At 50.2% G+C, this 12,149-nt stretch overlaps 1 protein-coding gene across 2 annotated transcripts in view; it reads right to left on the reverse strand.

Moving 5' to 3' along the window:
- Nucleotides 1–327: 327 nt before the first annotated feature.
- LOC135821148 (uncharacterized) overlaps nucleotides 328–12,149 on the reverse strand; it is a 127,467-nt gene continuing 115,645 nt past the window's right edge. For both annotated transcript variants that reach the window (XM_065334212.1, XM_065334211.1), the window contains 5 exons: nucleotides 11,519–11,710; nucleotides 8,826–9,017; nucleotides 6,480–6,671; nucleotides 6,036–6,227; nucleotides 328–2,507 (listed from right to left, as the gene is read on the reverse strand). In XM_065334212.1, the coding sequence (XP_065190284.1) occupies nucleotides 772–2,507; nucleotides 6,036–6,227; nucleotides 6,480–6,671; nucleotides 8,826–9,017; nucleotides 11,519–11,710 (2,504 nt within the window). In that variant the 3' untranslated portion in view covers nucleotides 328–771. The remainder of the gene's footprint in view (nucleotides 2,508–6,035; nucleotides 6,228–6,479; nucleotides 6,672–8,825; nucleotides 9,018–11,518; nucleotides 11,711–12,149) is intronic.

Consider the following 12,149-nt stretch of genomic DNA (forward strand, 5'->3'; position numbering starts at 1 on the left):
CTCTCTCTCTCTCTCTCTCTCTCTCTCTCTCTCTCTCTCTCTCTCTCTCTCTCTCTCTCTCTCCCTATCCTTTTCGCGGCCTTCCTCTCTCCCTCCCTACCTCCCTTCCTTCCTCCCTCCCTCCCTCCCTCCCTCCATCCAACACACAGTTATACATACCGATATACATGTTCACTCACAAACACCCCAAACTGGCCTCTAAGCCAAAGGCTAACACTGCTCCTCCACTACTAGGCACTAGCACCCTGCCCACTCACACAGTCGCGAGCATTGGTGAACTGGGCACTGGCTAAGCTACCACGCACACAACAATGGCTTCCTGCGAACTAGATTGCATTGAATAAGTTGCCTTACAACACTGATGACAACGGTGCTGACTCAGGATATTGTTGATGATGAATACACAAACAAACCTAACAAAACTAACACAGCTAAACAAAGAAACTTCGAAGCAGGAATGCTAGCATCCAGAAAGGGTGTATGATAATTGACAATAGAATGACGACAGGGCAAGCTCCTGCAAAATAACATCTTTGGTCGATGGTGTTGAAAGCAAGGAAACCAATACCGGAGACGTCATGGGAGTGGGGTGATGAAAACACGCACAAAAACGAGGGGAAGTGATGAGAGAGAGAGAGAGAGAGAGAGAGCTGGCAGAACAATACATAGAGCAATTGGCAGGGGCCTTGCGTAAGTAAATCAATCAGGAAACAAATTGTGTACAAATAGATGAGAAGTAATGTATCGGAGTCGATTCGGGGGCCCACCGACTTACGGGTCAAGCTCGTACACTCCGTCGGTGTCATCGATGAACGGAGCGGCGGCCGGAGAGGCGCCGAAGGAAGACGGCATGATGCTGTAGGCGTTGAAGTTTGCTTGCTCACCCCTGCCACCACCACCACCAGTGTTGTTGGCCAGTTGGTCATACTTCTGGTCGTCGTTGCGTCGCAGCTGCGCCAGCTGCTGATTGGCTGCTTGATTGGCACCAGCTGCTCCCATTACGCTGTTGGCCTTGCCACCCGGGCCAGGACGCCGTGCCGTGGAGTAGCGTGCCGAGCCACCGCCACCACCGCCTGCTCTCGGCGATGGCGCTCTGGCTGAGCGGGAGCGCTGAAGGGAAGCGCTGGTCCCACGCCCGCCATCGCCTCGCCTCTGATAGGAGCCGGCGTTCGAGTTGTTTCTCATCTTGCCAGGCGAGGTCATCGGCTGCAGTCCGCTTAGATTTGTGGCAGAACGCACGCGACCAGCGCCCGTCAGTTGACTAAGCATCGACGGGGGCGGGGGCAATTCTGTACTCTGCTTGTGGCCCGGCAAGGCGCTCACACAGATCGACTGAGTGGAGTAGTTCTGGTTGTACAGCGACTCGTCCACATCCGCGGCTTCCATCTTAACGGTCATGAGCGACGGTGTCATTGAAAGGCGATGTTCGGATGCTGCTTTCGCCGCTGTCCCCGACTCCCCTGGCCCAATTGAGCCAGTGCTGTAGCAGTTGTAAAGTTCATTTGCCTGCATGCTGCCGATGTTATGAGCCGCAGCCTCGAGCTCTTGTTCAATTGCGTTCACGTCAAAGTTCATGGCAGGTGGATCAGGCATGTTCATTGCCTCGTAGTTTTCCTGAGGTTCGTTTTCGGCGTAGAAATTCTCCGTGCACCTTGGGTCCAGTGAGACTTCGTAATGCTGCGGGGTGGTGGAGCGAGACTCCAGCGCCAAGTCCGCTGCTGCTGGTTCATGTTCCGACACGGATGCCATGTACAATGCCAGCGAGTGCGGCGGAGCGTCCGAGCACGGGTTGGGCAGAGGTGCAGGAGTGTTGTCGGCACGCTCTACCGGCGGCCGTTGGAAGCTGTCCCTGCTGGCCAGTGGCGTGGAGTTGGCGTAGCGGTCAATGACCTTCGGTATCGGACCTCTGCCACCGGGCACGGGCCTTCCACTTGGCGAGCGCTGGGGCGGTCGACGGTGGGAGCCGCTGCGATCCACGCCGGCACCGCGTATGGCATCGGCACCCAGCTGCATGGTGTTGACCGGCATGGCCTCGTACAGGTCTCCGTCATCTCCCCCGGCCGCCGACGCCACCGCGTTCATGTCAAGATCGGCCGTGTCGATGCGCTGGATGCCCGGGTGGTGGCGCTGGCCAGGGATGTCTGCGTACGTGTCCAGCTCGCCGGCGTTGCTCGGCCAGAACTGGCTACCGGTGGTCACGTTGCTCTGCCGCACCTCCGGCCGGTCGTACTCAAACTGAACTGTCGACGCGCTCATGCTCGGTTTAGCCGACATCATGCTACCAGCGCCGGCGTGCAGGGGTGACTCGGCGCCGTACATGCCGTTGGCGTTGTCCCTGCTCAGCTGGCGCATGCTGGCCTTGCTCTCCAGTCGGTGCTGCCGGGTGACGTTGTGCCGATGCATGAGCAGGGCAATCACGCTCACAATGAGCAGGACGCCCACGGCAGATGGAGCAATGATGATTATAGGGATGCTCGAGGAGTCGCTACCTCCAGCCATGTTCACTCCTGCAGTGAACAGACACAGGGAAACACCACAGATACAGCATTCAGTCACAGTAGCTCTCTAGAAGTAGATTGAACACGAACATGGTTGTATCCAGGTGCTAGTAGAGGGTTCTTGTACTTGCACGACTGGAGCTTGTCCTCTGTGTGTGTGTGTGTGTGTGTGTGTGCGTGCGCGTGCGTGTGTGTGTGTGTGTGTGTGTGTGTGTGTGTGTGTGCCAGCTAGTTCGGTTGGTGGGCACACTTATGCCGGATAGTGTTGGGTCCGTTGCCAACGGGCTCGGCTGCTTGAAGGTGTAATGTTGTACCTACCACCTTTGTTGGTTTCAGGGTTCATCTACTTTCTATTTGAAGTATACATACCTGTTAACCATGGACTACTTCTGGCTAGATTAACTCTTGTGTAATCAATGGTGCTAGTGAAGCTTGTATCAGATCCACTCTGATTTAGCCACCCACACTAGTAGCAAGTATTACCTTCACTGGGGGCAGGGGTAACTGCAGTTGGATCCCGGGACGGATACCCTGATGCCGTCAATCCTTTTTCTGCACCTTGTCCTCACCCATTTACTGAGGTGTGGTGAGCCCATAAGTGGGATCATTTTCAAGTCCACCCAGAGTTTTGGGGATTTCAGGGGGTGTCAGATGTTGGGTGGTTCAATAGCCAATTGAGTCATCTTTCCAAGATTCCTTTTGAGTCTCTCTCCCCTTTCCCGGGGAGACCTACGTGACCAGTTTTGGCAGTGAGCAACAAGTACAAGTACAAGTGTGTGTGTGTGTGTGTGTGTGTGTGTGTGTGTGTGTATGTTGGCCCTGGGTTCCCAGTACTCAGTAGCCGAGGCTGGTTGGTAAAGTAACTCCAATTTCACTTCAAGGTACCAGTGCATCTAGTGTCTGCTTCTATCAAAGCAGCGTGCTGCCTATACTGGTTGCCCCAGCAAGTGTAGGGTGTGCATAGATAACTGTCTTGGCCGTTTTATACCGATGTAGTCCGTGTGGTGTAGACCAGGTGTGCATTGGTGGTCGATTCACATGGCTTCGCCAGTTGTGTGGATTAGACAGTTATCTGACGCAAGTCTTGATCTGTCTCATTCAGATCTTGTTCGCTATCGCTGCCATAAGAGGAAATCTGTGGGTGCACATCCAGAGCATTTGCAGATCTGTGTGCTTCTCTTGCGACGGGCGTAGACATGGTACATGGTGTGTGTATGTGCATGTGTGTGTGTGCATGTGTGTGTGTGTGTGTGTGTGTGTGTGTGTGTGTGTGTGTGTGTGTGTGTGTGTGTGTGTATGTTTGCCTCTGGAACCTTCGGAAGCGTCCGCGCCGGTATCACCTATTCCGCTCAACGTCCCAGCTTCTCTCTTGTGTGTGACATGCAATCGGCAATTCAAGTCAGTGCCTGGTTTCAGACATCACAAGTGCGACCGTGGCCATCGAGCAACCGAGTCTGATAGAGCGTCATATGGTGTTCGCTGTTCTCGCTGCAACCGTCAGTTCCGTCGACAGAGTGACCTGAGTCGTCATCTCCGTTTCTGCTCCTGACAATGACTCTGGCTCCTTTCGGAGTGGTGTGGCCCTTGTGGCAACCAAGCTACAGTAGAAGTATGTGTGCATGTGTGTGCATGTGTGTGAGTGTGTGTGTGTGTGTGTGTGTGTGTGCATGTGTGTGTGTGTGTGTGTGTTTGTGTGTGTGTGTTTGTGTGTGTGTGTGTGTGTGTGTGTGTGTGTGTGTGTGTGTGTGTGTGCGAGCGTGCGTGCGTGCGTGAGCATGTTGTGCATGCGGATAGTCTTAAAAGATGTTAAAACATCTTTTGCCAAATTTCAGTGTGACCCGAAAGCGGAATCCATTCGCCGAGTGCTTTCGCCTCGTACCTAGATCTCATTAAAAACAATATCTTGATGCCTAGCGCATTTTGCCTTCCAGCTCTTCAATGCACGTATATTTCGTTATCAATAGTGAACTCATGAATCTGGGCCATGGGGCTTTTCTACTTTTTTTCATTTTTTTAACACAGCCCTCCTGGAAACCTTGCAGAGAACAAAAAGAGACAAGGAAAAGGACAAAACAAGGGGGGGGGGGAGGGGGTGTAGGGACAACGTGCCGATGTGCTGCGAACAACTCGACCGCATGCCTGCCAAGTACTGAGAGTGCTTTTTCTAGGGGTGAAACGGTTACTTTAAGGTAACAAACGGGCATCTGGCTTAACGGGCGGGTTATCGGGTACCCTTTATCCGCCATACCTTTTCCAAAAACGTTGCTTTTGCTTGTGATCGTAAGCGCAACATGTCTTTTGCAGGCATCCTGATAGGAGAGAGATTTTCGGGCAACAATTGCTACAGTAGCCTTCCGGATTTCACGCCAGGAGGATATGCGAAGTCATACAAGTACACTACACCGTGATAAGCACAGTGTGCACAATCGCTGCGCTGCATGCTTACAGTCGAAATTGTCATAGCTACAATGGATACCGTGATATGTAGCAGGATTGAACGAGGAAAAACACACTCAAAACTGTGCACTGAACTGTACAGCTGTACAAGCAAGCTTCTAAGACTGTACCCTACAATCCTACACGACTATCGAGTACCGTACTGGCAATATATGTTGCCGCAGCGAGGCCATGAAGCGTTACATTGGCACATGTTTGCCGCACGCAGGGCGTTACATGCAAAGTCGCGCAGGAGCCGTTACACAGGTTTCTATATTGCCGCAGTCCTTTTTTTGCTATTGCCGCATCACTTTTGTGCTATTGCCGCATCATTTTTTTGCTTTTGCCGCATCATTTTTTCTTGTGCAGTGCAAACTGCAATGAAAAGATCGCCGCACCTCGCCGGACGCGCGTTACGAACTCAACGAAAATTTGTCGCACTAGCCTGGTCGTGCGTTACGCCGCACCCCCCTGCGTTACGCGTTACGCGGCAACATATATTGCCAGTACTGTACTCGTTTGCTAACGGATCAGCGGCTAAACAGACGGTTACCCGGGTTACCCGATCACCCCTAGCGTTTTCTGGATCGCCAGTGCAAAATCTCGGGATTTGCCTTGGTTTTTCGGAATACGTCACATTTTTCCAAAACTTCATTTTCAACTTTTTTGAAATGATGACACCAACATGTTGTGACATTATCAGTGACTACCCGTGTAGATATTCACCACATGATACGCAAGTTCAGGACTCAAAACGGAGGTGATTCACGGACAGTTCATGGAAGGAGCACTAGTAGATCCACTGGTACTACAGCTATGGCGGTACAGAATCAATAAGGATGAGTAGACAAACCACTTGAAGTGGTCCAAGAACAATACCAAGACGTGTTTTGTGTACAGTGATTATCAGGATAATCGACAGGAATTTCGGGATCATGGGAGCTCATCCAATATTGCAGGATAGTCCCGAAAAAAATCAGGATACTTGGCAGGTATGCAACCGGCCAGATGTCTCGGCATCAGCATTACAACCAGGCATCGAAAGGGAGAGGGGTATTGCACAAGAAAACTGCACAAAAAAAAACGGGCTACTGCATTTACCTCGGCATGCGCTGGTTCCGTTCCATACGCCCGACAGCTCAGTTCCCACGGAGCAGGTGAACGTGCCGGGACCGGTGAGCGTGGCGTCCAGTTCACAGGTTAGCTTGGCCACTGAGTTCAGTGCGGTCACCGCCGGGTAGGTGATGTTTCCGCTGGCGGCTGGTTTGGACGTACCGCAGTAATTCTCCCTCGCTATGCAAGGCCACACGAACGTCAAGAGAACACAACAGACAGATCTGCGTCAAAGAAAGTGGTGCGTGAGACTTCACACACAGACATTGCGGTCCACTGAAGTCCAGCCTCAATTGCAATCTATTTTTTACAACCAAACCTTCCACTGCCGACAGCAAAAAAGGGAAACGTTACACACTACGGCAAAGAGAGTGATGGCATGCAAACTGGAAGCCTATGCCCGTTACGCCCTTGCGTTTCAACACTACTCACGTTCACAAGTGGCTATTTTACTCCAAGTGCCACCACTGGAATCTGTAGCGTTGCACGTTGCCGTCAGACTGTCGTTGCTCGGTGCGTAGCCATGGTTACACGACAGCTGGGCGGCTGTTTGGACTCGCCGGTTTCCCAGATAGGTGAGCTTGCCGTTGGCTATCACTTCATCCGGGCAGTAGTTTGTCGAGACTGGTAGCAAGGACAGAAGACACAATAGTACACAACAGTTCATGGGAGGGTCTGTCACTCCTCAGGACAATCCTGTGTTCTGATTTATCAATAAGCATCCCCTCCCCCCCCCCCCCCCCTCTCCTCCCCTGCCCTGCTCTGCACCACTAAAAATTCCCCGGGTCATTTCCTTGGTGCCTAATATATTGGCGTTTGACAGTGCATGCACGGCTGGAAGCCTTGCAGTCTTGGAGCCCATGTCGTATCAATAAGCAAGATTCAGTTGCAACTCAGAGCTCCGAGCCGCCAGCTACCTTCGATGTGATATATTGCAAAAATGAAAACAACGGGTGTCTGCAATAATATGTACTACTGTAAGTAGCCGCCACTCTTGCCCTGAACTAGTCCCTCATATTTCCTGGTTCACGAATATACCTGGAGGATTAGAAAGACGAATAACGTAGCTATGACAAGATGATGACAAAAATTAATGGCGGAGGTCCATGGCGCAGGGCAGAAACGGCTTTCTTCGAGAACTCGAGAGAACAACCACCCACCTTAGGAGGCCATTGTTTTTGGAGACAAGCAAAAGAGGGTAAGTCTGGTCAACACGAAATGAGATAGACCGGACAGCACTATCTCGTCCTGCTACACTGCAAGAGGCTGAATTTGCGTCCCCAGATGCCCCGTGTGCTGAGGGGCTTGCAGCACCACTCCTCCTCCCCCCCCCCCCCCACACACACACTGTCACACCCCCACCCCCACCAGGTACAGTAGAGTCGCGCCCCCAAGAACGTTGTTTCGAAGGGGTTAGCCTGGGATGTTCTTCTTTTTTCAGCAATCTGGCTGCGTTCTTATAGCACGTTCTTAGAAACAGTGTGTACTGGATCATACGTATCCCACAAACTGCCAGAAAACCAACACTGCCGTTCTTAGCTTTAGGTTGTGGCGTTCTTAGCATTTCCGGCTGGACGTTCTTGGGCTCCACGTTATTCAACACGCGGCTCTACTGTACGGGGAATTCGAGCCGTGCATTGATTTTCGAGGCTCTACTATTCATTACTACCCTGGGGTAATGATAGCACGCGAGTAATACTATCTGTAGTACAAGGCCGTTGAGATCTGACAAGAGCACAAACTCTAGCACTGTGATATCAGCACAGTGTGCGGTGACGATGGCAGCAGCGGCATAAATGGCCTAGTACTCGAAACGAAACTTCTATTGGATTTGTGTGAAGTGCAATGCTCTCTTGAGTGTACTTCGAAGTGGGCAGGTTGCCTGCAAACTATTCAAGTGCAATGAAGCTGCGTGAAATGTTGTCCTTCAGGATTTTGAAACAGCACTTATTTAGAAAGGAAAAGGACATATGGATACGAGTTAAGAGTAACTCTCCATCACTGTAACCAGATACTATGACATGCAGTCAGAAAGTGCAAAGACTAGGCACAAAGCTGACAGAGTGATGGAGAGTTACTCTTAACTCGTATCCATATTTCCTTTTCCTGTCTAAATTTATTATTGGCTCAACATCCGAGTTTCAAATACAGGTCCTCCCTCATTATAACGAGTCCGGTTAGTACATAAACCCCGTTAGTAAATAGAAATCTGAAATCCCCTGGCGAAACGTGGTCTATACAACTGTTTACAGGTCCGGTTACAACATAATCCATTAGTACATAAAATCCGTTATAACGACCCTTTGCCCAGGTCCTGGAGTGCCAAACCCTCAGTATAAGATAATATTGACCATGCAGGACCAAGGCCAATACATGTAGGATAAAGCAGAACGAGGAAGCGTATCATGTCTATGTATTCGTGAATATGGACGATCCTTTGCATCCAAGGAAGAGTTATGTTGGAGATTTTCAATTATCTTATAACGAGTTGAAGCATCGATAATTTATGTTGTATCGAGGGTAGCCCCGGTAAGTACGAAGTAGTGCCTATTTCACCTTTAGCTGCAAGTCCTGCTACAAGATAAGTCTCGTTATAAGATAACTTTTTCGATGGCCCAGAGATTATCTACTAACGAGGGAGGACCTGTAGCACTTATTTACTTATTTATTTAGACATCTCCTGGCAGACCGGCGGCACGTCAAGAGACGGCAAACTAATCAGTTGAGATGAAGGGTGAGAGTCAGCCATGGCAGAATAGATTATACGAAGAAACTTACTTTCACACGTCGGCGTTCCACTCCAGTCACCGTGAGCAGTGCTGAAGATGTTGCACGTCACCACTGCACTGCCGGCCTTGGGCGTGTAGCCATTATCGCAGGACAGCTTAGCGGTGCTCTGAAGCTGCCGATTTGCACTGTACGCGAGTTGCCCGTTGTCCGCCGAAACCGTCGGGCAGTAGCCGGGGATAGCTATGAAGGAAAGTCACCACACCATTCATATACACAGTATTAGTGGCCTGGCCTCAGTGGCCTGTTCTCATAGCATTATATGCACTAAAACAAACCTGCCTGGCAGGGGAATTCCCTAAAGACAAAAACAGTCAGCCGATGCCCCAGGCACCATCACTCGCCTCCTGTCACCCATCACCATCACTCGCCTCCTGTCACCCATCACCATCACCACCACCTGCATATAATGGAATTGCATGATTTGCAGTTCATTATAAAGTAATCAATCTTCTCCTTCGATCTTGTAGAAAGGAATTCGATTACATGCATCAGCACCACCATCACCATCACCATCACCAGCACCAGCACCACCAGCACCAGCACCACCTCCAGCACCACCAGCACCACCAGCACCAGCACCACCAGCAGCACCAGCACCTGCATCAGCACCAGCATCAACACCAGCATCAACACCAGCATCAGCATCAGCATCACCAGCATCACCAGCACCACCACCCATTTCCATGCTGTGTTTATTGTAGCTTGAGCAATCTGACTTTGGTGCCTTGAGCCGGGCTTAAAAATGCTTTCGTGTGCATTCAAGCGAGTAGCATCGCCGTTGGAGATGGTCTGGCCAGAGGGGGGGGGGGGGGGGGGGGGGGGGTGCGGGGTCTCCCCCAGGAAAATTAGAAATTAGGGTGCAAAATCCTGCATTCTGGGCACTTCTGGGCATAGCGGCCCTGGAATTACACTTCTTTGTGATGTCAGAGTGCTAACAGTTTTGCACTCTCAAGCTGAGACTGTTGAGCACCACAATTTCCTGATGGATACTCAAAGCAAAAACAAATACTCCAGTGGAGACAGATTTCATTCCAGTGGACGTGCGTGCATACAGCTTTGGCATGCTGAAGAGCGCAGCAGCAAATTCTCTAGCATACCAGAGCTGTCAACCAGCTCGGTCTGTTTTCCGTACTGCGACTTCAGACTTTCCGTCTTATGCAATGTTTTTGCGTACTGCCAATGTGCTGCCGTGTGCATTGCTTGTATTGAGTACGTTTTGACACTCACATGCTTGGCGGTGGCTGGATTTGCCTTGTGCAAAACATTTGTGACTTTTGCCAAGACATTATTTTTGTACCATATGTAGTCGAAGCACGGCATGCGCTCGCTTTGGCGTACGGATATTTATCGCTCAACTTGCGCTTGCCATGCTTCTACAAACATACATGCAGCTGGAGCTGATCCAATCCCATCAATTTTCTGTACCTTTCAGCGTACAAATACGGAAAAAACACGGAAGGCTGCCAGCACTGGCATACCGTTATCAAAGGCGGGATGAAAAAAGGAACGCTGTGCCGGTACAGGTAGAGATCTGGTGTTTGAAGAACTGTGATTTGATCACTATGGTGATTATCACTACAAGCGCAATGAAGAAGAGCCCGAGCTACGCCCCACGGCAACAAGGAATGCCGAAAGTTACTAGATGATTCCGAAACTAGTAAGACAATTGCAAATACTGGCCTTACTGCAACTTGACGATGTAAAGCAACAGACCACCCAACTTGGGATGCTCAAGTTTATGTTAAAAACCTAGAAAGGGGAAGCTAAGTCAAGACAAATTGTGTCCAACTGAAACGCCAACATCCTTCCGAACATCCTAGTCTTACTAGTTTCATCATCATCCAGTAACGCTCGGCATTCTATATACGCCATGGGGCATAGCCCGAGCTCTTCTTCGTTGCGCTTTCCTTCCCCTCTTGGACCAGGTAGTCACAGTGGGTTGGTCAAAGACCATGATTGAGATACGAGAGGTACATGTAACTGGTTCAAGTCCTGCCTGGGAGCGGTTTTTCCAGCCGTTCTGCAACCCAGTCAACTGGGAACTTGTGTCCAGGCACAAGGGGTACATGGATGCAGCTAATGGGGTTTCTTGGCACTTGTGCCGTTGGTTTTGAGACTTATCCACTCACCCCCACCGTTAGGCACTGCATCTGCCGCTAGGATTTACCGGGTGTTAGCGGTCATCGTGAGTTCCCTTCGGGAACGGACACCATAATTTTTTTAACCTTTCCGAACCTGAGCCTTCCAAGTTGGAAGGTTGTTGGTTTGCGCCTTGGAGAAGTGTTGGAGCTAGGTGTCAGGTTGCTGAATGTCTCAGTACTCCTTCTCAGTTTTGTGCCTTTTTGTCGCACTCGCTGACTGTATATGATCTGGCTACGTTGGTGGACAGTTAGTCATAACTCGTAACATTGTGTCCTTCTGTTTTTTGTCCTCCTCCTTTTTACCATAATTAAATTGGCTCACCATCCGAGTTCAACTTTGGTGTAAAAAGGTTTTGTTATTAACGGACGGCCCCTAACCGGTATATTATTGCAACCGCCAACCATGTAGCCGATCTCCACCTGTATGTATTCAGACATCACAATTATCAATAAAAAAAGGTTTAGCATGCATGTTGCAGGCATGTTCAGAGCCTTCTGTTGGCATATTTGACCAGCGTGCTATGCGGTACTAGTACTCACCTTCACATGTCGGCGTCGGGCTCCAGGTACCATCGGTGGAGTCCAGCTCTGTGCACGTTGTCACGGCAATACCCGCCGCGGGCCTGTAACCTTGGCTACAGGACAGGGTGGCGGTGTCGCCTTTCAGCCGCCTCTGTGTGTAGACGAGCTGGCCATTTGCAATTGTCAGCGTGTGACAGTAGAAACTCTTGGCTAGAAAAATACAGTAAACATATGTTTGAATTGAGAGTTAGTGCGGGAGCGTTTACATGTATCAAAGGAGGTGAAGCCGCCTGTTTGTGGTGCGACATTAAATAAACTTTAGCAACAACAGCAACAACAACAACAAAAACGACGACGACGACAACAACAACAACAACAACAACAACAACAACAACAACAACAACAACGACGGAGCATGTTGAACAACAACAACAACAACAACGACGGAGCATGTTGAATACATAGTCAAAAAATCACTCAAGTCTTTCAATATTCTTTTTAGACTAAGGTCTACACTCACCAGTAGACATCCTTAGCAAAAGTACGATAACGCTAATTTTTACGGTACTCACTCCCAGCCGTGACAAAAGACGTTATCGGATAACGGAAAAACGTTACAGAGCTCAAAATAACGGGCCGACGTTCGTTA

The sequence above is a fragment of the Sycon ciliatum genome, chromosome 7, assembly GCF_964019385.1.
Source record: "Sycon ciliatum chromosome 7, ocSycCili1.1, whole genome shotgun sequence".
NCBI lineage: Eukaryota > Metazoa > Porifera > Calcarea > Leucosolenida > Sycettidae > Sycon > Sycon ciliatum.